This window comes from Electrophorus electricus, chromosome 4 (genome assembly GCF_013358815.1).
Source record: "Electrophorus electricus isolate fEleEle1 chromosome 4, fEleEle1.pri, whole genome shotgun sequence".
NCBI lineage: Eukaryota > Metazoa > Chordata > Actinopteri > Gymnotiformes > Gymnotidae > Electrophorus > Electrophorus electricus.
Window position 1 is genome coordinate 11,392,290 of NC_049538.1, and position 27,865 is coordinate 11,420,154.

At 36.9% G+C, this 27,865-nt stretch overlaps 4 protein-coding genes across 4 annotated transcripts; all 4 read left to right on the top strand.

Moving 5' to 3' along the window:
* Positions 1-221: 221 nt before the first annotated feature.
* Positions 222-3,631, top strand: LOC113568586 (extracellular calcium-sensing receptor-like). The gene is made up of 6 exons (XM_026996783.2): positions 222-436; positions 587-878; positions 1,067-1,858; positions 2,025-2,252; positions 2,386-2,509; positions 2,724-3,631. Exons 1-6 carry the CDS (start codon positions 222-224, stop codon positions 3,629-3,631), a joined length of 2,559 nt encoding a protein of 852 aa, XP_026852584.2.
* A 4,366-nt stretch (positions 3,632-7,997) lies between these two features.
* LOC113568587 (extracellular calcium-sensing receptor-like) lies at positions 7,998-11,380 on the top strand. Its single transcript, XM_035525287.1, has 6 exons — positions 7,998-8,212; positions 8,350-8,641; positions 8,823-9,614; positions 9,783-10,010; positions 10,137-10,260; positions 10,473-11,380. The coding sequence occupies exons 1-6, from the start codon at positions 7,998-8,000 to the stop codon at positions 11,378-11,380; spliced, it is 2,559 nt and encodes an 852-aa protein (XP_035381180.1).
* A 5,889-nt stretch (positions 11,381-17,269) lies between these two features.
* On the top strand, positions 17,270-20,646 carry LOC118241184 (extracellular calcium-sensing receptor-like). The gene is made up of 6 exons (XM_035525285.1): positions 17,270-17,484; positions 17,615-17,906; positions 18,083-18,874; positions 19,052-19,279; positions 19,406-19,529; positions 19,739-20,646. The coding sequence occupies exons 1-6, from the start codon at positions 17,270-17,272 to the stop codon at positions 20,644-20,646; spliced, it is 2,559 nt and encodes an 852-aa protein (XP_035381178.1).
* Positions 20,647-21,446: 800 nt separating this feature from the next.
* Positions 21,447-24,975, top strand: LOC113569011 (extracellular calcium-sensing receptor-like). Its single transcript, XM_035525284.1, has 6 exons — positions 21,447-21,661; positions 21,789-22,080; positions 22,466-23,257; positions 23,428-23,655; positions 23,783-23,906; positions 24,068-24,975. The coding sequence occupies exons 1-6, from the start codon at positions 21,447-21,449 to the stop codon at positions 24,973-24,975; spliced, it is 2,559 nt and encodes an 852-aa protein (XP_035381177.1).
* The last annotated feature ends 2,890 nt before the right edge of the window (positions 24,976-27,865 follow it).

Genomic DNA, 27,865 nt, shown 5'->3' on the forward strand with positions numbered 1-27,865 from the left:
ACACATGCAAAACTGACAGGCAGATTTTAATCCACAGTAAACCAGGCTATTCTGCTCACATTTCAAAGTCACACCTCCTTTGACTTCGGCCTACCAGTAAAACTTTACCACAGAGAATTTGCCTTTCTATGTATATAAATACCACATATCCTTCCTGTTCAACCAACTGAAGCATTAGACTTGCCAGACATTCTTAGCCATTAGCTCCAGTCAATATGTGGATGGAGCCTGTCTTTGCTCTCTTACATCTGGTAATGGCCATCATAAATTTTTCCAAAACTAATGGGACTGCTTGTACCCTGCAAGGAGAGTCTGTATACCCACAACTATCAAAGGATGGTGATATTATAATTGGAGGAATATTTCCCTTTCATAGTAGTTGGGAGATCAAAGACTTGTCCTATTTGGTTATACCACCTCCAACGAAGTGCATGAGGTAAGTGGCCTGGGAAAGTAAGTATTGTAGAAACTGTGTGAGCATGTATTATACCAAAAATATGATATGACCCAGAATGAGACAGCAGTGCTGGAAGTTTTAAAATTTTATTCTAAAATATTGTCATTATATTTTTCTGCTATTGACAAGTTTTGATTTCAGAGCCATACAGTTCTCACAGTCATTGATTTTTGCAATAGAGGAGATCAACAACAGTTCCGCTTTACTGCCTGGTGTCTCCCTGGGCTATAAGATCTATGACACCTGTAGTTCCACAGCAGTGGGGGTTCAGGTGGCTATGGCACTCGTTAATGGAAATGAGAAATCAGTCTCAAATGAGGTCTGCACAAAACCAGCTCAGGTACAAGCAATAATAGGAGAGAGCTATTCTTCAGTGTCCATGGCTGTTGCAATGAGTATTGGACCTTTTAGCATTCCCTTAGTAAGAATTTAAGCAATTAAGAACTTTTAACTCTGTCTATTAAAACATAATTTTAATTCTTATTAAACAATATGAAAGAAAAAAAGTTATTTTAATAACCAATTTTATTGGCATATGTCATTATGATGGTGCATATAAATTTGTCACTAAACATAGTGCCTGAGAAATATATATAAATGCGTTTTTAGATCAGTCATGGTGCCACCTGTGAGTGCCTCAGTGACAAAAGGAAATATCCCTCATTTCTGCGCACTATACCCAGTGATTACTACCAGAGCAGAGCAATAGCAGAAATGGTCAGGCACTTTGGCTGGACCTGGGTGGGGGCAATAAGAAGAGATGATGACTATGGCAACAGTGGAATGGCTGCATTTACTGAAGTTGCAGAGCAGTTGGGCATATGCTTAGAATATTCACTTCCATTTTTTAAAACTTATTCACAAGGAAAAGTTCTGAGAATCATTGAGCAGATCAAAAGCTCCACTTCTCGAGTGATAGTGGGATTTGTCGACACCTGGGACTTAGAGATTTTACTGGATGCATTTTTTGAGCATAACATCACCGGATACCAGTGGGTGGGAACTGAGGCCTGGATCTTTGACCCAGCTCTAGCCACACTGGACAAACACAACATACTGCAAGGAGCCATAGGGCTGACTATTCCTAAAACAGAGGTGACAGGTCTGAAAGAGTTCATTTTAGATTTAGACCAAGTAAAATCTGCAGGCAGTGCCATTTTTACTAAATACTGGGAGACATTATTTCATTGTAAGTATAAAGTCGAGAGCGATTCAGAGGATTCAGCATTATGCACAGGACAAGAGAAATTGTCTGAAATGGACAGCACATTTACTGACATGTCCATGATGCCATATTTCAATAATGTGTATAAAGGGGTTTATGCTATTGCCCATACACTACATGACCTTCTAGGCTGCAAAGAAACTTGTTCTTCAAAGAAGCAGCCTGATCCTCTCACAGTGAGTTAATGTTTCTGCACTTAAAGATTTGGAACACACATTTAGCACTAATTAAAAAAACCCAGACAAAATGTTGTAGTGTAACTGACAATGCCATGTATTATAGTGTTTTTAAATGGTATAACTTATACCGATATTTATTGTCAATAAACCACTGTTTCTTCAGTTTCTAGAATATCTCAAAATGGTGCATTTCAAAACTAAAGATGGTGAAGAAGTTTATTTTGATAAAAATGGTGACCCTGTTGCGAGATATGAGGTGATAAACTGGCAAACAAGTAAAGAACAACAACACGAATTTGTCACTATTGGACTTTATGACTCCACTTTCCCTGTTTACAGTCGATTATCACTAAACATGCCTTCTATTTTGTGGGCTAAAAATACTAATAAGGTAAGAATAAAGGAAGAATTGTATTTTGGCCTAAAATAAAGCACTTTTCATATGGAGATGATAATTGCAATGTGGAGTTCAAGAAATCCTTTTTACAAAAATAAAAAAATAAACATATCCCCCTTGATTATAGGTTCCAATATCTGTTTGCAGTGAGAGCTGCCCTCAAGGCACCAGGAAGGCTGTGCAGAAAGGAAAGCCTGTGTGCTGCTTTGACTGTATACCATGTGCTGAAGGAGAGATCAGTAATAATACAGGTACAAAAATTCCCAGATTTCTTTTGTTAAAATTAAATTAAAAAAATAGTGTAATAGTCTTTATGAAAAGAACAACATGTTGTTCATTCATTTATTCATTCATTCTCATAACAAAGAAGATTCAATAAACATTTATTTTTGTAGTGTATTCAGCTAATTATTCTCCACATGTATTTGATTTCTATTTATTATTTCCTTTCTTATTCCACAACAGATTCTATTAAATGTGAACAATGCTATGAAGACTCCTGGTCAAATCCACAGAGGGATGAATGTATAAAGAAGGAAACTGAATATCTGTCTTATGAGGAAACTATGGGAATTTTGCTAACAGCTGTTTCTATTATTGGTGCATTTTTGACACTGTCAATATTAGTTGTATTCTATAGATACAAAGATACCCCAATAGTGAAAGCCCACAACTCAGAGCTGAGCTTCCTGCTGCTCTTCTCTCTGACTCTGTGTTTCCTCTGTTCACTTACTTTCATTGGTCAGCCCTCTGAGTGGTCCTGTATGCTGCGTCACACAGCGTTTGGGATCACCTTCGTCCTCTGCATCTCTTGTGTTCTGGGGAAAACAATAGTGGTGTTAATGGCCTTCAGGGCTACACTTCCAGGCAGTAATGTCATGAAATGGTTTGGGCCTCCACAGCAGAGGCTCAGTGTTCTTGCCTTCACTCTAATACAGGTCATTAATTGTGTGATTTGGTTAACTATTTCCCCTCCTTTTCCCTTCAAAAATCTGAAGCTCTACAAAGAAAAGATTATTTTAGAATGTAATGTGGGTTCAATAATAAGTTTCTGGGGTGTACTGGGTTATATAGGACTCCTGGCTCTCTTCTGTTTTGTTTTAGCTTTTTTGGCTCGAAAATTGCCTGATAACTTTAATGAAGCCAAATTCATCACATTCAGCATGCTCATATTCTGTGCAGTTTGGATCACCTTTATTCCATCTTATGTCAGCTCTCCTGGAAAATTCACTGTAGCTGTGGAGATATTTGCCATTCTGGCCTCAAGCTTTGGTTTGTTATTCTGTATATTTCTTCCAAAGTGTTATATAATTGTATTGAAACCAGACAAAAACACTAAAAAGCAACTTATGGGTAAAATGCAAAATAAGTGAGCTAGTAGCCTACATATTTACCATTAATCTGATTCATATTTTAGATGAAATTATCTTCATTAGGATTTTATGATACTGATCATTTTGATCTTAATATTTGATGTGTAACTCCACAGGATTTCTTTGACTATGTTATGTAATTACACACACACACAAACGTGCACACACACACATGCATATTTAAGGAAAACATTAGGCATGATGCCACAATCAAGAACATAAAATCTAGATCAATACCAAATAAGAGGATTTTGTTGATACTAAATATCAAGGTGCCTATAGAGTGGATGATCAGCAAATTCCTTGCAGAAATGACATAAAAGACAACTTAGAGTAATAAACATTATAAAAATAAGTAAACTAGTATACTACATATTTACCATTAATGTGGCCACATATAAAGATTATAGCCTGTGCAAAATATTTTAAAATATTTGAAACATTCTGAAGAATAAGAATAATTTAACATACTAATATATATATATATATCTCACACACACACACCATATTTTATACATTTGTCCCATTCAGTACTGGTACAGGAGCAAAAAAATGCCATCAATATTACCAAGGTATGTTGAGCTTTCTAAATAGACAAAGCACTGCCAGCAGTGTAAAACATAGCTTATGCCAGTAGCAAGGAGCACACACAAGGAGCAGTGTGTAACTGTAACAGACCATTTAGCTATAATGTGATATTTGTAGCTAGGTAGCTGGAATACTGTTATACAAAGCTCAGTGGTCAACAGATCAGTGACCCGTTGTTATGTTTACAGCTTGCATGTTGCATGAGCTGCTTTGCATTCTTCACCCTCTTAGCTTTGCTCTATAGATTCTGTTATTTATCTCAATCTACAGCAGCCTTCTTGAAAATTAAAATCCATGGGTGAAAGAGCTTTTTCTTGTGGAGCACATCGATTATGCAAAGCTCTACCTAACGCTATTAAAATGCTCCTACTCTGAACTGATTTAAAATGTTACTTAAAACCCCTCTTTTTAGATAGGCCTTATTTATGTTTGATAATTCATTTATTTATTTAATTTTACTTATTGTCAGTTTGTAGTGTTTGAGTTTAAAAAAAGTTGTCATGGTATGGCCCCTCCTCCCAAACGTCTCCTTGTGTGTGTGTGTCTTCATTCATCTGTACAGCTACGCCCTCCTTGGGTTTCACTCCTGCTCCTTGTTGTGTATTATTAGTGTGCGTGTATATAAGTCTCGTGTTTAAATGTGAATGTTGTCAATGTTTGACCCTGATAGCCTGTGAGCTACGTAATCGTTGTTGTGTGTATTAATAAACATATCTTCTGTGTTCCGCAACTTGTCCCCACATCCTGCTCTGCCCTCTCAGTGTAACAGAAACATCGACCACTGAAGGATGCCGGGAAAGAAGAGTAAAAAAAAGAAGGAGAAGGCAGCGCATAACCGTTCTTCCCCAGAGAGTGTGTCTGGGAAATTTTGGGGGGCCCTGGGTGTAGTTCAGGGGTGGACGCTGCGGAGTCCTACAGGCCCCAGATGGACTAGGACCAGACTGTTCTGAACATTTTGATATAGCATGATACCCATTTGTTTCATATGTAAGTACCTTTAAAGTGAATTTAGAAAAATATGCAATAACCGAGAAAAAGCCCCGAGATCTCAGAGGGTTAAGGACTAGGCAAGGTTAAGGACTGCTGTTGTACTCCAAATTCCAAGGCATTTGCCCGTTTTTGGTAAACAATTTAAAATCAAACACTACCAGTCTTGAAAGCTTGTTGAGGTTTTATCTATTTCTTTCACAAATTTTAATGCCTATAACTTGGTGTAGTTAATTTCTGTCTCTCATTTACTATGCTTTATCATGCCTAACTTCCTTTTATATTGATGAATCAATAAACTTTCCATTAATAGAATCTAATGTTGGAGGAGGTACACTGGTGTGAAAGTGTTTGCCCCCTTCTTGATATCTTTTTTTTTTTTGCATGTGTCACACTTAAATTTGTTGATAAAACAAATTGAAATACTAGACAGAGATTACACAAGTAAACACAAAATGCAGTTTTTAAATGAAGGTTTTTATTAAGGGGAAAAAAAAATCCAAACCTACATGGCGCTGTGTGAAAAAGTGATTGTCCCCTAAACCTAATAACTGGTAATGAGTCTTTTAGTGCTGTGGAGGTATTTTAGCCCACTCATCTTTGCAGAATAGTTGTAATTCGTCCACATTGGAGGGTTTTTGAGCATGAACCACCTTTTTAAGGGCATGCCACAGCATCTCAATCGGATTCAGGTCAGGACTGACTAGGCCACTCCAAAGTCTTCATTTTGTTTTTCCTAAGCCATTCAGACGTGAACTTGCTGGTACGTTTTGGATCATTGTCCTGCTGCAGAACCCAAGTGCACTTCAGCTTGAGGTCACAAACAGATGGCATTCAAACATTCTCCTTCAGGATTTTTTGGTAGACAGTTAAATTCATGGTTCCATTTACCACAGCAAGTCTTTCAGGTCCCAAAGCAGCAAAACAGCCCCAGACCATCACACTACCACCACCATATATTACTGTTGGTATGATTCTTTTCTGAAATACTGTGTTACGCCAGATGTAATGGGACATACACCTTCCAAAAAGTGCAACTTTTGTCTCGTCAGTCCACAGAGTATTTTCGCAAAAGTCTTGGGGATCATCAAGATGTTTTCTGGAAAAACTGAGATGAGCCTTTTTGTTCAGCAGTGGTTTTCATCTTGGAACTCTGCCATGCAGAACATTTTTGCCCAGTCTCTTTTTTTTTTTTTTTTGCCCAGTTTTCCACATAATAATAAAAACCTTCATTTAAAAACTGCAGTTTACAGTTTACTTGTGTTATCTTTGTCTAATATTTAAATTTGTTTGATGATCTGAAGCATTTAAGTGTGACAAACATGAAAAAAAAGATATCAGGAAGGGGCAAATACTTTTTCACACCACTGTATTTCTAACCTGTGCTATTAGATCCCTGTGTACTATCATGATTGGCCATCCTCTTAGTGTCCCTGAATCTATGATTTCCCTATCTCATATTGTTGTTTCAATTTTCAATTCCCATCCCTGTCCATGTTGTTTTTCTCTGTTTTTATGAGTTGCACCTGTGTCTAGTTAAGTCCTCGTTACCTTGTGTATGTAAACCCTGCCTTTTTGCCTATGTTTGGCTGTTTATTGTAAGCATAGCCTCTGTGTATGTAAATATAGCCAACTGTTTGTGTATGTAATTCTAACCAGTGTTTGTATATCGACACATTTGTTATTAGTTGTTCCTATCTCATAGCCTTTGTTTATCCTAGCCTCTGTGTATAACACCCTAGCCCTTGTTTTTGTCTTATCATGTATTCTAAAACTCCCCATGTTGGTAATTTGACACTGGACTGTTACAATAACCCTGACTATGGACTTGCTCCTAATAAATCTTGCTCTTCTCCGCAAACACACATACACACACAGAGGAAATGCCCTGATATTTCAGAGAGTGAATGCTAATCAAACATTTTCCCTGGTGTTCAAGATATAAGTAATCTGACAAATAGACACTTTGTGTGTGTGGTGGTATTGTTTTTTTGATCCACCACTTCTAATGTCTTTGAAGTTTAGCAGCTGAATTATTTGATTACATAGAAAAAGGAAATTGTAAAACACCCCCAGCATGCATTTTACAGACCTGCAGTTTACTGACCACTTACACAAATGCATGCAATCAACAGAATTTTCAGCCTCCAAATGGAAAAAGCAGTACAGCTGAACAACTCTTCTGTTTCACACCAGAGCCAGTTCTTCTGTATCGTCAAATGCATAATTTGTTTTCTGACTTCTAAAGCTTGATCTGAATCCATCTATATTATTACCAGTATGTGCTGAATGTATATCAATGTAACTCAGCAGTAGTGATCATGCAATTGAAGACATATTTATATTAATAAATACTGTATTTAATAGATATTACATTTATTCCAAACTAACAAACAAACAAATTAAAAGGGGAAACATTTCAATCATCTGTGATTATTTGCGAACTCATGACATTAAATATGTTAATTATGTTCCTGTTTAGCTGTTGTGGTTATTAATAAAAAAATAATTATTGTAACATATAAAGCTGGAGTGGCAATATGAACAGCTGCTGCACAGACATATCTTATTTTCAAATCACATGTACAGATTTTACAGGCAGATTTTAATCCACAGGTAAACCAGGCTACTCTGCTCACATTTCGAAGTCACACCTCCTTTGACATTGGTGTCTTTACCATATGGAATCTGCCTTTCTATCTGTATAAATACCACATATCCTTCCTGTTCAACCAAGTGAATCGTCAGACCTGCCAGAAGTTCTTAGCCATTATCTCCAGTCTGTAGGTGGATGGAGCCTACCTTTGCTCTCTTGCATGTAGTAATGGTCATCATCAGCTTTTCCAAATCTAATGGGACTGCCTGTACCCTGCAAGGAGAGTCTGTATACCCTCAACTATCAAAGGATGGTGATATCATAGTAGGAGGGATGTTTTCTTTTCATAGCAGTTGGGAGATCACAGACTTGTCCTATCTGGTTAAACCACCTCCACTGAAGTGCACAAGGTAAGCAGTAAAGTGAGCATTTCAGACATGTTTGAGAACATGTAATATATTCAAATGTAAATAATAACACAGCAGTGAAAGAGCTGTTAGTCTTTTCCTAAAATAATGTCATTGTATTTTCTTTCTTTATTCTGCAGTCTTAATGTCAGAAATTTACAATATTCCCAGACCTTGATGTTTGCAGTAGAGGAGATCAACAACAGTTCCTCTTTACTGCCTGGTGTCTCATTGGGCTATAAGATCTATGACACCTGTACTTCCAAAGCAGTGGGGGTTCAGGTGGCTCTATCACTTGTTAACGGAAATGAGAAATCAGTCTCAGATGAGCCTTGCACAAAACCAGCCCAGGTACAAGCAATAATAGGAGAGTCATTCTCATCAGTGTCGATGGCTATTGCGATGAGTATTGGACCTTTCAGCATTCCCTTAGTAAGAATTTATGCAACTATAAAGATGTTATGTCTATCAAAACATCATTTAACTGTTAAGAAAAGAACCATGAATGTGAAACTATTTGATCAAGAATTTAATGTCATATGTCAGTATGACGATGCATATAAACTTATCTCTAAACAAAATACATAAGACACCTGTATAATTGTGTTTTTAGATCAGCCATGGTGCAACCTGTGAGTGTCTCAGTGACAAAAGAAAATATCCCTCATTTCTGCGAACTATTCCCAGTGATTACCACATGAGCAGAGCACTGGCAGAAATGGTCAGGCACTTTGGCTGGACCTGGGTGGGAGCAATAAGAAGAGATGATGAATATGGAAACAGTGGGATGGCTGCATTTACTGAAGTTGCAGAGGGGTTGGGTATATGCGTAGAATATTCCCTTTCATTTTATAACACCTTTTCACAAAGGAAGGTTCTGAGAATCATTGATCAGATCAAAAGCTCCACTTCTCGAGTGATAGTGGGATTTGTCGATGCTGGGGACTTAGAGATGTTGCTGGATGCATTTTTTGAGCACAACATCACTGGATACCAGTGGGTGGGAACTGAGGCCTGGATCTTTGATCCAGTTGTGGCCAAAATGGACAAGCACAACATACTGCAAGGAGCCATAGGACTGGCTGTCCCTAATACAAATGTGAATGGTCTGAAGGAATTCATTCTAGATTTAAATAGAGTGAAATCTGCAGGCAGTGCCATTTTTACTAAATACTGGGAGACATTATTCCATTGTAAATATACAGTGCAGAATGAGTCAGAACACTCAGCAGGATGCATAGGAGAAGAGAAGTTATCTGAAATTAATAGCATCTTCACTGATATGTCCCTGATGCCATATTTCAATAATGTGTATAAAGGGGTTTATGCTATTGCCCATACCCTACATGATATTCTCGGCTGCAAAGAAACATGTCAAACAAAAAAACAGCCCGATCCTCTCACAGTAAGTTAATAGTCTGTTGTAGCACTGTCCCTGTACTTCATACTGACCTTTGGAACACACAGTTAGCACTAATTCAAAAACTTGAAATAGCACTTGGTAAAGTTCTTTACAGTGCGTTTTAAACAATGTAACTTTTACTAACAAATAAACTTTGGTTTAATTCATCAGTTTCTAGAACATCTTAAAATGGTGCAATTCAAAACTAAAGGGGGTGAAGAGGTTTATTTTGATAAAAATGGTGACCCTGTTGCAAGATACGATGTCATAAACTGGCAAACAAGTGAAGAAGAGCACCATGAATTTGTCATTGTTGGACTTTATGACTACACTTTCCCTGTTCATAAGCGATTAACTCTAAATGTGTCCTCTATTATGTGGGCACAAAATACAAATAAGGTCAGATTTGCTCATAAGTAAAGAATTCCTTATATGGAGATGATACTTGTAATGTGAATTTGAAGAACACATTTAACTATGCACCTGTTATGTCTTCTACTAACTAAATATTTACCTTGATTATAGGTCCCGATATCGGTGTGTAGTGAGAGCTGCACTCCAGGCACCAGGAAGGCTGTGCAGAAAGGAAAACCTGTGTGCTGCTTTGACTGTATACCATGTGCAGAAGGAGAGATCAGTAATATGACAGGTACATAAATGCCAAAAAATAAAAACAAAAAATAATTAATTATTGGGATTACTGCAGTGATTAAAAATCTTACAGGTGCAAGTTGATCTCCTACATTTAACAGATATACATGAATATTGTAACAAAGTAGATTTGAAGTCTATTCAGCTGATTATTTTTTCCTGTATATCTAACTTCCCATTTCCATTGTTTGCTTTCTTACTCCACAACAGATTCTGTCAAATGTGAACAATGTTATCATGACTACTGGTCAAACTCACAAAGGAATGAATGTATAACAAAGGAAATTGAATACCTATCTTATGAAGAAACTATGGGAATTTTGCTAACAATTGTTTCTATTGTTGGTGCATTCATGACACTGGCAATATTAGTTGTATTTTATAGATACAAAGATACCTCAATAGTCAAAGCCCACAACTCAGAGCTGAGCTTCCTGCTGCTCTTCTCTCTGACTTTATGTTTCCTCTGTTCACTTACTTTTATTGGTCAGCCCTCTGAGTGGTCCTGTATGCTGCGCCACACAGCGTTTGGTATCACCTTCGTCCTCTGCATCTCCTGTGTTCTGGGGAAAACAATAGTGGTGTTAATGGCCTTCAGGGCTACACTTCCAGGCAGTAATGTTATGAGATGGTTTGGGCCTCCACAGCAGAGACTCAGTGTTCTTGCTTTCACTCTCATACAGGTCATTATTTGTGTGCTGTGGCTAACAGTTTCTCCTCCTTTTCCCTTCAAAAATCTGAAAGTCTACAAGGAAAAGATCATTCTAGAATGTAATTTGGGTGCATCTATAGGTTTCTGGGCTGTACTGGGGTACATAGGCCTTCTCGCAAGTCTATGTTTTGTTTTGGCTTTTCTAGCACGGAAGCTGCCTGACAAGTTTAATGAAGCCAAATTCATCACATTCAGCATGCTAATATTCTGTGCAGTTTGGATCACCTTTATTCCATCTTATGTCAGCTCTCCTGGAAAATTCACTGTAGCTGTGGAGATATTTGCCATTTTGGCCTCAAGCTTTGGATTGTTATTCTGTATATTTCTTCCAAAGTGTTACATAATCATACTGAAACCAGAGAAAAACACCAAAAAGCAACTTATGGGTAAAATGCAAAATAACTGAGATAACAGACTACATATGTACCATTAATGTGGCCATAGATATTGATTATAGCCTGTGTAAACTTGGACTTGGATGGACAATATATTAGAACAAATAAATGTAATGTTTCAAAAGAATCCGAAGATACTTTGTTTTTCAAGGTACCATTAAAAATTCAACTGACAAATTCTGTAGTTTACTTTGTCAAAAACCAAAAACATTCTCTTGTAAAGCTACAATTCAGCACTTCATCAGCTATCAACTTTTACTATTAATAGTATATATATATATATATATATATATATATATATATATATATATATATATATATATATATATATATAATTTTAAAAAATCACACATATTTCAAGTTCTATATATAATTTAAAAAAATCACACATATTTCAAATTACAGGTTCAAAATATGCTCTCAACATTATTCAGCTTTACCAAGGTATGTTGGGCTTTCTAAACAGACAAAGAACTGCCAACAGTGTAAACAAGGTAAACAGTATCTTATGCCTGTAGAAAAAAAAAAAATGGCTCACCATACTCAGTCTGTTATTGAATAAATGTTCTGAATGAATGTGTATACATTTAGAATGACATTGTTGATTAGAGAACCATTCACTCAATCTGAGTTGCAATCACAGTTAAATGATGTGTAAATTCTATATTTTAAGATTTGGTAGATTATTTATTTCTTACATCAAGTGGAAGTGGCAGCTTTGCAGGTATTAGATGCATGCTGCACCATTACCTACAAATTTCATTATATGATTTAACCAAATATGATTACAATTTGAATTACACTGATATGAATACAAGAGTAGTTAAGAGTCAGTAAGCATAGCAATGTTGTTACAGAAGTAAGCATGACTGGTGCATTAAGCAGTCAACCTAAAGCTTAAATTCTTTTACAAATGGTCAATTAATTTACCCAGTATAAAACGTTTGACCCAAGACAATCACAAATGTGCCACACACTTCAGTCACTTTGCACCATCATCTGACTACAGACAAAACAACTACAAAATGATTATAACCAAAGCCAGGGTAGCCAAGTATTTATCTGTAATCCCTATTAGTAAAGGCAAAAATCATACTAAATATTGGTAGTTCCTTGATTTATCAGTTCTATGAGTTGCAATAATAAGAGGAACATGTAAAAATGTCTGCAGGGATAAAAGCCAAACATGAAAAGACAAAATAAAAATATACATATTCTACATAATATTAAGGACACAGAAAAAGCTACTGACAGCATTGATAGACAGCACATAAACATCACGTCTTTATTAGCACAAACAAAAATAAAATCCACACAACAATACTGTGCGATTAGATCACACATTCTCAAAGTTGTGTGTGCCACCATTTGGTAATTGTATTTTTATTTTTTTTTTCTATTATTATTAATTACAACATTCCTCACATTTAATGTCAGTCACTCAATATATAACTAGGTGCTGAAAACATTCAGCAGGAATCTTTGCCCATGCACACAGGATAGCTTCTCGCAGTTGTTGCAAATTAGATGGAGGTACTGACATGCTCTGAACAACCTGGTCCACATTGTCCCAGGGATGCTCTATAGGATTAAGATCTAAGGACTGTGAAGGCCAGAGAAACAAGTAAAACTCGCAGTCATATATGACCCTTGCTGCATGTGCATTATATTGCTCAAAGTGTACAGCTGCCATGAAGGGATGAACTTGTTTGGCCACAATGACTGTACAAATGGCCACCCTACTGTACAAATGTCTATCCACAAGCATCACAAGACCCAGGCTGCGCCAAGTAAACATTCTCCACAGCATTACTCCACCTACTCCAGCCTGAACTGGTGACACTTAACAAGAAGGACCCATTGATTCAGGGCCAAATTCTGATGACAATACATTTCGCAGATGCTCTTATCCAGAGAGACTTACAAAAGTTATTTTCTTATTCTAATGTGGATTCACACCGAAACTGGTCCACAGAAAACTTGCACACCTGATGTTATGTTGCACTCTGGGGTCACTAATTTTCACTCAGCAAAGCGCCAATTGTGAAAGGGCAGGTGTCTCAAAGTGGCCTTTCTGTGTTTAAAAATGCCATAATTTAGAATGTTGCACACTTTTTAATCACAAAGAAATAACAACATTTCATTAGGTACTTGAATTGCTTTACTACACAGATAAAGGCTAAACTTGTGATCACTCACTCACCTTTCAGAACATACAAGATGAGAAGTTGGCAAGTACCAGTTACCTGGTGGTAAGGTGCTATATTGATTAGCAGGTAATGGAATTCCAGGGCACAGTACCAAATTTTAGACCCTTGGCAAAGTGGTTTTCTCAGGGCCCCCTGCCCCCTCCCCATCTTCTCATCTCTTTTTTGTATGGGGCCCAGTCATGATTACCCACCTACTTTCAATCCACAGGTACAGATTGGACAGGCAGACAAACCAAGGTGAAGCCTCAGAATTCTGCAGCTCAAGTGCAATCAAAAATGGACAGGCCTTCCAATCTTCCTCACCTTACAGTCACCCTTCAAGGCATACCCAAGTTTTCAGGCTTATCTCACACCCAGTGCCAGTAAGTCTGAGGTGTTTGTCCACTGCCCTAACATTAAGATTAGCTTGTCTTTTTATCATTGATAGAGTTAGAATTAGTTCCAACTAAAGGTAGGTGGAAATTAGTACTAAATTGTATTAGTACTAAATTAGTACTAAACTAAAAAAAACAGCATTAGGGTAGCTCACAGAAGCACCTGGCCACCAATGTGACCACAACTGCAGAACATGCTCAGAAGCCTCTGTGATTCATATGGAGCAAGAGCAGTTCCAAGTGGAAACAGCTCGTTGCTGAACTTTGGTGTCTCAGGATTCAGGATCTCCATTGGGTTGCTGTAGTGCCATTGGAAACCATGGAATTATATGCGATTATTTGTGAAATTCAAAGATCACACCACATTATCCAATTCGAGGCATAAGCAGATGGTGTTCTGAACACAAAATGCAAATCAATAAACAAGTAAGGCCTTTAAAGTCAGTTCATGATCTGTCATTCCAAAAATTCTCCAAGTATAAAAATAGGTTAGTCATCCTGTCTATTTTAACCCAATGTGGTCAAAGCACATGCTGGCATGTCTGATTCGATGTTTTTATTTATATCTTTCAATAGGAAAACACAGAAATATGGTTCAAACATTTTCTGAGCCATTTCTTCCCATTCAATTTTGTCAATAGTAAGAATAAAGAACCTATGAAAGGTTAAATATAATGGTTAGATATAGGTTAAGATACATGTCATCTGCTTCTCACAATGTGATTTGCATGCTTGTGTTTCACTCAGATCTTATCCATCTAATCACCATGTGTGATTGATGAATTTGTGTATCAATCTGAGTGAAACCAAACAATAAATAATCATGAACTCACTAAGGATTTACCCTTCACTTAAGAATCATTTCCTTCCTTGTCCAATTGAAATCTAGCTAGCTAGCTAAAATGTGCAAAAGGTTTACAGCTGCTGAAGTTGCAGAGATTTTGGAAAGTAGTCACAAAGATAACAGAGCATTAGAGCCTGAGGGGTTTGATTCCTTTGATGAAGAAGAATATACAAATTAAAGAGATTGACAGCTAAATGTTATTTTACAATATTGCTATTATAGTGGACAGCTATCCACTACATAGCTATCCCATTTAGGCATGATGTCTGATATCAGCTAGCTAGCTAAATGCTGCTTCTGTGCAAAATTCATTAAATTAATTACAATAGTTATGACTTTTGTTTGACAAAATTGACTGTCCATTAGTAAACGTTTACTTTGTAAAGGTATTTTGTGTGTGAAAGCTAGTACAGCATGGCTGGATGGATATATTTTGGCCATAGTGAATACTGTTCTATGCAGCTAGAACGATTTTGTTTTTTGGCATAATTTGGTTATATATATATTTTCACTTGCACACATGAAGGTTGACATTTTGATATTCTGATATCTAATATAAAGTCATTGTTCAATCACATTTTATCTCAGGCCTGGTAAGATTGAGTGAAAGTAATGTAACAGACCACACATTACTCAATACATGACTGTTCAAATGTTATTTTTCAACATTAAACATTTCTATCCAACTTTAATCATATATTACACTGGGTATGTGACTAAAACACCTGTAAACCTATTTCAAACACCAAAACAGTTGGTTCCCATGAATAAAGGTTTTTTTTTTTATATGAGATATGATACATTTCTAAAATTCGATCTCATATATTCAGGTTTATGGACATTCTTTATGCAGTACCCTAGATCAAATAGTCCCCCACTGGGAAGAGAGCTGAGACTGGTCTGAACATTTTGATATGAAACATATGGGTATCATGCTATATGTAAGTACCTTTAATGTGAAGTTAAAAAAATGTGCAAAAACAGAGGAAATGCCATAAGATCTCTGGGGGTTAAGGACTAGGCATCTAAATTCAACTTCACTGTCAGGAATGCCTGCTGCAGTACTCCAGATTCCAAGGCATTTGTTCTTTTTTGGTAAACAATTTAAAATCAAATGCTAGCAGACTTAAAAGTTTGTTGTGGTTTTATCCATTTCTTTCATAATTTTTTTTATACATATAACTTGGTGTAGTTAATTTCATATACATGAGCCATGTCCATTTATCTCTCATTTACTATGCTTTATCATGCCTAACTTCTTTTTATATTGATCAATCAATAAACTTTCCATTCATTTAATCTGATGGTGTAGGAGGTATTTCTAAGCAGTGGTACTAGATTCCTGCGTACATGTTAATACTCATTAATACATGTCTTTAATTAGTCTTTAATTATAATTAACAATTGGTATCATGCTATATGTAAGTACTCTTAAAGTTAATTATTTGTTTTAAATATGTAAAAACAGAGGAAATGCCCTGAAATTTCACAGGGTTAATGCTAATTAACAATTTTCGCTAAAATTAAAGTGGTGTTCAAGATATAAGTAATTTGACAAATTCAAACATATATCGTGAGTACATGAGTACAATGTGCTACCTAGGCTACCACTGACCAACCAGACCAATATATGACCAGTATAACATAACAGACCAATCCAAATAGACACTTTGTGTGTGTGGTGGTACTGTATTTTTCATCCACCACTTCTAATGTCACTGACATTTAGCAGCTGATTTGATTTCATAGAAAATGCAAATGCTAAAACACCCCCAGCCTGCACTTTACAGACGTGCAGTTTACAGATCACTTACACAAATACATGTAATCACTAGATCTTTTCAGCCTCCAAATGGCAAAAGCAGTAATATACAAATCTTCTGTTTCATACCAGAGCCAGTTCTTCTGTTTCATCAAATACATATTTTTTTCTCTCTGACTTCTAAAGCTTGTTCTGAATTCATCCACATTACCAGCAGTATGTGTTTGAATGTATGTCAGTGTAACTAAGATGTAGATATCATGCAAATGAAGACATTATATTTATATTTAATAAATACTGTATTTAATAGAAATTACATTTATTCCCAACTAACACAAACAAATTAAGAAGGGAAACATTTCAATCAGCCATGATCATTTGGAAACTCATCATACTGCATAATATATGTTAATTATGTCCTTGTTTAGATGTAGTGATTATTAATTAAAAAATAATACTCATTGTAACAAATAAAGCTGGAGTGGTTATTTTCAAACCACATGTACAGATTTTACAGGCAGATTTCAATCCACAGGTAAACCAGGCTACTCTGCTCACATTTCAAAGTCATACCTCCTTTGACATTGGTGTCTTTACCATATGGAATTTGCCTTTCTATCTGTATAAATACCACATATCCTTCCTGTTCAACCAAGTGAATCGTCAGACCTGCCAGAAGTTCTTAGCCATTATCTCCAGTCTGTAGGTGGATGGAGCCTACCTTTGCTCTCTTGCATGTAGTAATGGTCATCATCAGCTTTTCCAAATCTAATGGGACTGCCTGTACCCTGCAAGGAGAGTCTGTATACCCTCATCTATCAAAGGATGGTGATATTATAGTTGGAGGGATGTTTTCTTTTCATAGCAGTTGGGAGATCACAAACTTGTCCTATTTGGTTAAACCACCTCAACTGAAGTGCACAAGGTAAGCAGTAAAGTGAGTATTTCTGACACTGTGTAAGAACATGTAATATATTAAAATGTAAATAATGGCGAAGCCGATGTAAGTCTTTTTCTAAAATAATGTCATTGTATTTTCTTTATTTATTCTGCAGTCTTGATGTCAGAAACTTGCAATATTCCCAGTCTTTGATGTTTGCAGTAGAGGAGATCAACAACAGTTCCTCTTTACTGCCTGGTGTCTCACTGGGCTATAAGATCTATGACACCTGTACTTCCAAAGCAGTGGGGGTTCAGGTGGCTCTATCACTTGTTAATGGAAATGAGAAATCAGTCTCAGATGAGCCTTGCACAAAACCAGCCCAGGTACAAGCAATAATAGGAGAGTCATTCTCATCAGTGTCGATGGCTGTTGCGATGAGTATTGGACCTTTCAGCATTCCCTTAGTAAGAATTTATGCAACTATAAAGATTTTATGTCTAGCAAAACATCATTTTAATTGTCAGAAAAAGAACCATGAATGTGAAACTATTTGATCAACAATTTAATGTCATATGTCATTATGATGATGAATGCAAACTTCTAAACAATATACGAGATACCTGTACAAATGTGTTTTTAGATCAGTCACGGTGCAACCTGTGAGTGTCTCAGTGACAAAAGAAAATATCCCTCATTTCTGCGAACTATTCCCAGTGATTACCACATGAGCAGAGCACTGGCAGAAATGGTCAGGCACTTTGGCTGGACCTGGGTGGGAGCAATAAGAAGAGATGATGACTATGGAAACAGTGGGATGGCTGAATTTACTGAAGTCGCAGAGCAGTTGGGCATATGCTTAGAATATTCCCTTCCATTTTATAACACCTTTTCACAAAGGAAGGTTCTGGGAATCATTGAGCAGATCAAAAGCTCCACTTCTCGAGTGATAGTGGGATTTGTCGATGCTGGGGACTTAGAGATGTTGCTGGATGCATTTTTTGAGCACAACATCACTGGATACCAGTGGGTGGGAACTGAGGCCTGGATCTTTGATCCAGTTGTGGCCAAAATGGACAAGCACAACATACTGCAAGGAGCCATAGGACTGGCTGTCCCTAATACAAATGTGAATGGTCTGAAGGAATTCATTCTAGATTTAAATAGAGTGAAATCTGCAGGCAGTGCCATTTTTACTAAATACTGGGAGACATTTTTCCATTGTAAATATACAGTGCAGAATGAGTCAGAACGCTCCGCAGGATGCACGGGAGAAGAGACGTTATCTGAAATGAATAGCATCTTCACTGATATGTCCCTGATGCCATATTTCAATAATGTGTATAAAGGGGTTTATGCTATTGCCCATACCCTACATGATATTCTCGGCTGCAAAGAAACATGTCAAAGAATGAACCAGCCTGATCCTCTCACAGTAAGTTAATAGTCTGTTGTAGCACTGTCCCTGTACTGCATACTGACCTTTAGAACACACATTTAGCACCAATTCAAAAATGCAGCCAAAATAACACTTAGTAAAGCAATGTTCTTTACAGTGCATTTTAAATAATATAACTTTTACCAACAAATAAACTTTGGTCTATTTCATCAGTTTCTAGAACATCTTAAAATGGTGCGATTCAAAACTAAAGGGGGTGAAGAGGTTTATTTTGATAAAAACGGTGACCCTGTTGCAAGATATGAGGTCATAAACTGGCAAACAAGTGCAGAAGAGCACCATGAATTTGTCATTGTTGGACTTTATGACTACACTTTCCCTGTTCATAAGCGATTAACTCTAAACGTGTCTTCTATTGTGTGGGCACAAAATACAAATAAGGTCAGATTTGCTCATAAGTAAAGAATTCCTTATATGGAGATGATACTTGTAATGTGAATTTGAAGAACACATTTAACTATGCACCTGTTATGTCTTCTACTAACTAAATATTTCCCTTGATTATAGGTCCCGATATCGGTGTGTAGTGAGAGCTGCACTCCAGGCACCAGGAAGGCTGTGCAGAAAGGAAAGCCTGTGTGCTGCTTTGACTGTATACCATGTGCAGAAGGAGAGATCAGTAATATGACAGGTACATAAATGCCAAAAAATAAAAACAAAAAATAATTAATTATTGGGATTACTGCAGTGATTAAAAATATTACAGGCGCAATGATCTCCTACATTTAACAGATATACATGAATATTGTAACAAAGTAGATTTGAAGACTATTCAGCTGATTATTTTTCCTGTATATCTAACTTCCCATTTCCATTGTTTGCTTTCTTACTCCACAACAGATTCTGTCAAATGTGAACAATGTTATCATGACTACTGGTCAAACTCACAAAGGAATGAATGTATAACAAAGGAAATTGAATACCTATCTTATGAAGAAACTATGGGAATTTTGCTAACAATTGTTTCTATTGTTGGTGCATTCATGACACTGGCAATATTAGTTGTATTTTATAGATACAAAGATACCCCAATAGTCAAAGCCCACAACTCAGAGCTGAGCTTCCTGCTGCTCTTCTCTCTGACTCTGTGTTTCCTCTGTTCACTTACTTTCATTGGTCAGCCCTCTGAGTGGTCCTGTATGCTGCGTCACACAGCGTTTGGTATCACCTTCGTCCTCTGCATCTCCTGTGTTCTGGGGAAAACAATAGTGGTTTTAATGGCCTTCAGGGCTACACTTCCGGGTAGTAATGTCATAAAATGGTTTGGGCCTCCACAGCAGAGACTCAGTGTTCTTGCATTCACTCTCATACAGGTCATTATATGTATGCTTTGGCTAACAACATCCCCTCCTTTTCCATTTAAAAATCTCAAAGTTTACAAGGAAAAGATCATTCTAGAATGTAATTTGGGTGCATCTATAGGTTTCTGGGCTGTACTGGGGTACATAGGAATTCTAGCAAGTCTATGTTTTGTTTTGGCCTTTCTAGCACGGAAGCTGCCTGACAAGTTTAATGAAGCCAAATTCATCACATTCAGCATGCTCATATTCTGTGCAGTTTGGATCACCTTTATTCCATCTTATGTCAGCTCTCCTGGAAAATTCACTGTAGCTGTGGAGATATTTGCCATTTTAGCCTCAAGCTTTGGATTGTTATTCTGTATATTTCTTCCAAAGTGTTACATAATCATACTGAAACCAGAGAAAAACACTAAAAAGCAACTTATGGGTAAAATGCAAAATAAGTGAGCGAACAGACTACATATGTCACTTTAGTGTGGCCAAGGTTACAACCTCTGCAAACTTGGATGGACAATATATTAGAACAAATTATTCTAAAATTTCAAAAGGATCCAAATATACTGGACTGGGTCTTCAGGGTACCAAAAATTTCAACAAATTCTGTATTTTATTGTGTAAAAAAACTTTCTAATATAAAGCCACCATTTTTTTCATCAACTATCAACTATTACTATTAATAGTGCTTGTGTGTGTGTGTGTGTGTGTGTGTGTGTGTGTGTGTGTGTGTGTGTGTGTGTGTGTGTGTGTGTGTGTGTGTGTGCGCGCATATATATATATAATTTTTTAAAACTGCATATTTTATACATTTGTGCCAAAAGTACAAGTGTCTCAACATTACTCAACACTACCCAGATATGTTGGGCTTTCTAATCAGACAAAGTACTGCCAAAAAAAAAAAAGAAGCAAAAAAAGATAAAAAAGCAAAAAAAAAAAAAACAAAAAAAACATATTGTAGCATATAAAGGTGGAGTGGCAGTATGAATAGCTGGTGCAGAGACAGATCTAATTTTCAATCAACAGGTACAGATTTGACAGGCAAATTTTAATACACAGATAAACCAGGCTACTCTGCTCACATTTTGAAGTCACACCTCCTTTGACACTGGCCTACCAGTAAAACTGTACCATAGAGAATGTACCTTTCTATCTGTATAAATACCACATATCCTTCCTGTTCAACCAGCTGAAATATCACATCTGCCAGACATTCTAAAGCATTATCTCTACAGTTTGACCTGGATATGTGGATGGAGCCTGTATTTGCTCTCTTGCATTTAGTAATGACCATCATCAGCTTTTCCAAATCTAACGGGACTGACTGTACCCTGCTAGGAGAGTCTGTATACCCTCAACTATCAAAGGATGGTGATATCATAGTTGGAGGGATTTTTCCTTTTCATAGCAGTTGGGAGATCACAGACTTGTCCTATCTGGTTAAACCACCTCCGCTGAAATGCACAAGGTAAGCAATAAAGTGAGCATTTCAAACAATTTGTGAACTTGTAATATTCTAAAATATCAAGAGTGACAACACTGAAGGATCCTTAAGTCTTTATCCTAAAATATTGTCCTTTATTTTAATTATCTAGTCTTGATGTCAGAGCCGTACAGTTTTCACAGTCCTTGATGTTTGCAGTAGAGGAGATCAACAACAGTTCTTCTTTACTGCCTGGTGTCTCCCTGGGCTATAAGATATATGACACCTGTATGTCTAAAGTAGTGGGGGTACAGGTGGCTATGGCACTTGCTAATGGAAATGAGAAATCAGTCTCAAATAAACCCTGTACAAAACCAGCCCAGGTACAAGCCATAATAGGAGAGTCATTCTCATCAGTGTCCATGGCTGTTGCTATGAGTATTGGACCTTTCAGCATTCCCTTAGTAAGTGCTTAGGGAATTATGTCTTTTAAATCATTTAAAAGCTTTAAAATGTAAACGATTCCAAAAGTTTAATCAATGTCTATTAAATGATTTTAATTGTTAGATAAAAAAACGTGATGTTTTATCACCAATTTTAATGTCATATGCAATGATGATGGCTATACACTTATCATATTACCTGATACACCTGCTTGAATGTGTTATAGATTAGTCAATCTGCCACCTGTGTCTTATGACAAAAATAAATATCCCTCATTCCTACACACTGTTCCAAGTGAAACATTCAGCTGAAAACTCTTTTTTGAATAGACTTACAATTGCATGTGCTGTTAAGATAGCTGGAAGCTAATAACATTGTCTATGAGATATGTCAATCTGATTTTAGATCAGTCACTATGCCACCTGTGAGTGTCTCAGTGACAAAAGGAAATATCCCTCATTTCTGCGCACTATTCCCAGTGATTACCACCAGAGCAGAGCACTGGCAGAAATGGTCAGGCACTTTGGCTGGACCTGGGTGGGAGCAATAAGAAGAGATGATGACTATGGAAACAGTGGAATGGCTGCATTTACTGAAGTCGCAGAGCAGTTGGGCATATGCTTAGAATATTCCCTTCCATTTTTTAAAACCTACTCACAAGAGAAAGTTTTGAGAATCATTGAGCAGATCAAAAGCTCCACTTCTCAAGTGATAGTAGGATTTGTTGATCATTCAGACATGGAGATTTTGCTGGATGTATTCTATGAGCACAACATCACTGGATACCAGTGGGTGGGAACTGAGGCCTGGATCTTAAATCCAGTTCTTGCCACAATGGACAAACACAACATACTGCAAGGAGCCATAGGACTGGCTGTCCCAAAAGCAGAGGTGACAGGTCTCAAGGACTTCATTCTAGATTTAAATCGAGTGAAATCTGTAGACAGTGCCATTTTTACTAAATACTGGGAGACATTATTTCATTGTAAATATACAGTTAAGAATGATTCAGAGCACTCACCATCATGCACAGGAGAGGAGGAATTGTCTGAAATGGACAACACCTTCACTGACATGTCCTTGATGCCATATTTCAACAATGTGTATAAAGGGGTTTATGCTATTGCCCATACCCTACATGACCTTCTTGGATGTAAAGAAACATGCTCTACAAAGAAGCAGCCTGATCCTCTCACAGTGAGTTAATGATTCTGCACTTAAAGATAAAGAAGACACATTTAGCACTTCTTCAAAATCCTTGCCAAAATGTTTTAATTTAATGGGCAATGCAGTTATTCTGTGGGTTAAAAAAAAAAAAAAAATGATATTACTTGTAAAAACAAATGAACTTTGCTCTATTTCTTCAGTTTCTAAAACAGCTCAAAATGGTGCATTTCAAAACTAAAGATGGTGAAGAAGTTTATTTTGATAAAAACGGTGACCCTGCTGCGAGATATGAGGTGATAAACTGGCAAACAAGTAAACATCTGCAACACAACTTTGTTACTGTTGGACTTTATGACTCAACTATCCCTGTTAACAGTCGATTAACACTAAACATGCCTTCTATTTTGTGGGCACAAAATACTAATAAGGCAAGAATAAAATAAACATTTTATTTTGGCCTTAAATAAAGCACTTTTCATATGGAAATGACAACTGCTACGTTGATTTCAAGAAAAAAAACCAAAAAAAACCTAAATATATTCCCATTGATTGTAGGTGCCAACATCTGTGTGCAGTGAAAATTGCCCTCCCGGCACCAGGAAGGCTGTGCAGAAAGGAAAGCCTGTGTGCTGCTTTGACTGTATACCATGTGCTGAAGGAGAGATCAGTAACAAGACAGGTATAGAAACAGCTAGATGTGTTTGACAAGTTATTCTACTTGTTTTAAAGGATATATGATACTTGTAACAAACTAGATTAATTAAACCAAAATATGTGTCCTGTATTCAGATGTGTATCTAACTTCCCATTTTTATTGTTTTCTTTCTTACTCCACAACAGATTCTATTAAATGTGAACAATGCTATCAAGATTACTGGCCAAATACACACAGGGATGAATGTATAAAGAAGGAAACTGAATATCTGTCTTATGAGGAAACTATAGGAATTTTGTTAACAGTTGTTTCTATTGTTGGTACATTTATGACATTGGCAATATTACACATATTTTTCAAATATAAAAATACCCCAATAGTCAAAGCCCACAACTCAGAGCTGAGTTTCCTGCTGCTCTTCTCTCTGACTCTGTGTTTCCTCTGTTCACTTACTTTCATTGGTCAGCCCTCTGAGTGGTCCTGTATGCTGCGTCACACAGCGTTTGGGATCACCTTCGTCCTCTGCATCTCCTGTGTTCTGGGGAAAACAATAGTGGTGTTAATGGCCTTCAGGGCTACACTTCCAGGCAGTAATGTCATGAAATGGTTTGGGCCTCCACAGCAGAGACTCAGTGTTCTTGCTTTCACACTGATACAAGTCGTTATCTGTATGCTTTGGCTAACAATTTCCCCTCCTTTTCCATTTAAAAATCTAAAGCGCTACAAGGAAAAGATAATTCTAGAATGCCATTTGGGTTCAGCTATAGGTTTCTGGGCTGTGCTGGGTTACATAGGACTCCTGGCTGTTTTATGCTTTGTACTGGCTTTTCTAGCACGGAAGTTGCCTGATAATTTTAATGAAGCCAAATTCATCACATTCAGCATGCTCATATTCTGTGCAGTTTGGATTACCTTTATTCCATCTTATGTCAGCTCTCCTGGTAAATTCACTGTAGCTGTGGAGATATTTGCTATTTTAGCCTCAAGCTTTGGATTGTTATTCTGTATATTTCTTCCAAAGTGTTACATAATCGTATTGAAACCAGAGAAAAACAAAAAAAAGCAACTTTTGGGTAAAATGCCAAATAAGTGAGCTAAGAGACTACATATTTATCATTCATTTGGCTACATATAAAGGTTATAACATGTACAAGCTTGGAATTGGATGGATAACATATTAGAACAAATTATTTTAAAGTTTCAAGAGAATCTGGACATCCTGGACTTGGGTTTCAAGATACCATTAACACTTCAACAAATTTACTAACAAATGTAATTTACTTTTGTGAATTTTTTTTTTCTATAATTCAACATCTGATCTATATGTGCATCCTTTGCATTCTTAATCTTAGCTGATCAACATTTTAGAATAATATAACATCAAAACAACAACTATATATATATATATATATATATATATATATATATATATATATATATATATATATATATATATATATATATATGTGTGTATGTATCATGTATGTATCATCACACCATGCATTATGCATTTGTCACATTCAACACAGGTTAGGGGCCAAAAATGTTGCGTTTTCTAAATAGACAAAGCTCTGCCAACAGTGTATAAAGTATATTATGCCAGTAGCAAAAAAAAATGGATCTTTGGCAGATTATTTACTTCTTAGATCAAGTACAGTGACAGCACTGCACCATTATCTACAATTATTACAATTTGATTTAACCAAATATTAGAGTTCTTGAGAGTAAACATAGCAATTTTGTTACAGAAAGAAGCATGACTGGTGCATTAATCAGTCAATCTAATGCTGGAAATTCTTTTTCAAATGGTCAATTCATGAATCTGAATTATACAATTTACACAAAATAAAAGATTTATCCCAAGACCATCCCAATTAATATAGCTCGGTCACTTTCCACCTTAATCTGAGTACAGATAAAACAACTCTAACAGGACACGCAGGATGCAGAGATGACCTGTGATAAGGAAATGTTTATGAAACACAATACACAAAAATGAAACTAAAACAAAGGAAGAAAAACACTAAATGTGAGCAACACGAAACACGCAAACAAACAACAGGTTTTGGGAATGGTAACTAACAGCAGTAAATACAGCTTACATGGGTTCAACACTAACAAAAACTACTGAACAAACTGGACTTTAAATGCACACATTAACAACGTAAAACAAGTGTGAAACATGGGAAGAGTGTGTCCATGAAGACACACACACACACACACACACACACACACACACACACACACACACACACACACAATGTCACAAACATAGGGAGGAGTCTAGGAGGAGGGGGCTGCGCCATGACACAGTTATATTATTATGATTATAACCAAATCAAGGGTAGCAAAGTATTTAATTGTACTATTTTTACAAGGCAAAAACATACTGAATACTGGTAGCTCCTTGATTCATTAGTTCTTTAAGTAAGAGGCAGCTGTAAAATGTCTGCAGAGCTAAAAGCCAAACATGAAAAGGCAGGATATTATATGTGTGTGTGTGTGTGTGTGTGTGTGTGTGTGTGTGTGTGTGTGTGTGCGCGTGTGTGTGCGTGTGTGTGTGTGTATACAGCACCTCAAATATCACTCGTGTTTATTACAAGAATACAAACAAGAATAAAATCCACTATTTGGTAATTGTATTTTTGTTTTTACTATGATTATTAATTGCATCATTCCGCATATATATATATATATATATATATATATATATATATATATATATATATATATATATATATATATATATATATATATATATATAAATATCTGTCACGGCATGGCCCCCTCCTTCTAGACGCCTCCCTGTGTGTGTTTGTATGCATGGCCACACCCCTCCCGTGTATCATACCTGTTCTTCATTTTACCGGTTTACTGTGTCCCACAAATGGATAGGATTAAGATGTGGGGACTGTGAAGACCAGGGAAGCAAGAAAAACTTGGTGTTATGTTCCTGTAATCAATCCCTGACTGCATGGTGCATGGTGCACGCGTGGTACAATGCATGGTGCATTGTACTGCTGAAAGTGTCTTTCTGCCTTAGGGGAAACAGCTGCGATGAAGGGATGAACTTGGTTGGCCACAATGATACCCTACTGTACAAATGTCCACCCACAAGTATCACAAGATACAGGCTGTGTTAAAGAAGCATTCCCCACACCATTACTCCACCTACACCAGCCTGAATGTTTGACACTTAACAGGATTGGCTCATCAATTCAGAGTCAACTTCTGACCCTGACATCAACATGGTGAAACAGAAATCTGGATTCATTTTACCAGGCAATGTTTGTCCAATTCTCAGTGATTCCTTTGACAACAATGGAACTGCTTATCTGCTGTTATAGCCCATCCGTGCTAAGAACAATGAATTGTGCAGACATGTTAGACGGAGCACTAACATTGTATCTGGCTACAATTTGCTTGACTGTGCACCACCTTTTCAACAGAATGATTCTTGACATCCTCCTCTGACTCCTTTTGCTGATGAGTTGTTTATGTTGATAGGATCTCCTTTTGCTGTTTTTCTTTGATCACACCATTCTCTGCATACTTTCGACACTTTTATGAGAAAACCCCACAAGGTTGGCTGTTTACGAAATAATTGCCGAAGCTGTCACGGAATGCTCCCCTTCCACTGATCACGTGGTATGGCCCGCTGTGTGATGTGGGAGATCTTTGTTGATTGTGTCTTGTTTGTAACCATGCCTATGTTGTCTCATCACATTTGCACGTATGTAAACCCTTATCAGTGTGTGTATTATTGTCGGTCACTGATCGTGTTCGTGTTCACGCTGTTCTTGTTTGCCGTAAGTGTGTTCACTTTCACAGTTTGCGTTACATGTGAGTGCCGGTGTCTGTATCATATGTTAATAAACATTTGTCTCCATTGAGTGAGCCTGTATGTCCTGCTCCTTGCCCAGCGGCACTCGGGCCGTTACAAAAGCCGGTCTAGAATTGGTGACCATATTTTGTTTGAAGTC

Coding starts and splice junctions, on each gene's coding strand:
- LOC113568586 (XM_026996783.2), top strand. CDS start 222: ATGGAGCCTGTCTTTGCTCTCTTACATCTGGTAATGGCCATCATAAAT. Junction 879..1,066: donor GACCTTTTAGCATTCCCTTA/GTAAGAATTTAA, acceptor ATGCGTTTTTAG/ATCAGTCATGGTGCCACCTG. Junction 1,859..2,024: donor AGCAGCCTGATCCTCTCACA/GTGAGTTAATGT, acceptor CTGTTTCTTCAG/TTTCTAGAATATCTCAAAAT.
- LOC118241184 (XM_035525285.1), top strand. CDS start 17,270: ATGGAGCCTACCTTTGCTCTCTTGCATGTAGTAATGGTCATCATCAGC. Junction 17,485..17,614: donor CCTCAACTGAAGTGCACAAG/GTAAGCAGTAAA, acceptor TTTATTCTGCAG/TCTTGATGTCAGAAACTTGC. Junction 19,280..19,405: donor GGGCACAAAATACAAATAAG/GTCAGATTTGCT, acceptor CCTTGATTATAG/GTCCCGATATCGGTGTGTAG.
- LOC113568587 (XM_035525287.1), top strand. CDS start 7,998: ATGGAGCCTACCTTTGCTCTCTTGCATGTAGTAATGGTCATCATCAGC. Junction 8,213..8,349: donor CCTCCACTGAAGTGCACAAG/GTAAGCAGTAAA, acceptor TTTATTCTGCAG/TCTTAATGTCAGAAATTTAC. Junction 8,642..8,822: donor GACCTTTCAGCATTCCCTTA/GTAAGAATTTAT, acceptor TTGTGTTTTTAG/ATCAGCCATGGTGCAACCTG.
- LOC113569011 (XM_035525284.1), top strand. CDS start 21,447: ATGGAGCCTGTATTTGCTCTCTTGCATTTAGTAATGACCATCATCAGC. Junction 23,656..23,782: donor GGGCACAAAATACTAATAAG/GCAAGAATAAAA, acceptor CATTGATTGTAG/GTGCCAACATCTGTGTGCAG. Junction 23,907..24,067: donor AGAGATCAGTAACAAGACAG/GTATAGAAACAG, acceptor ACTCCACAACAG/ATTCTATTAAATGTGAACAA.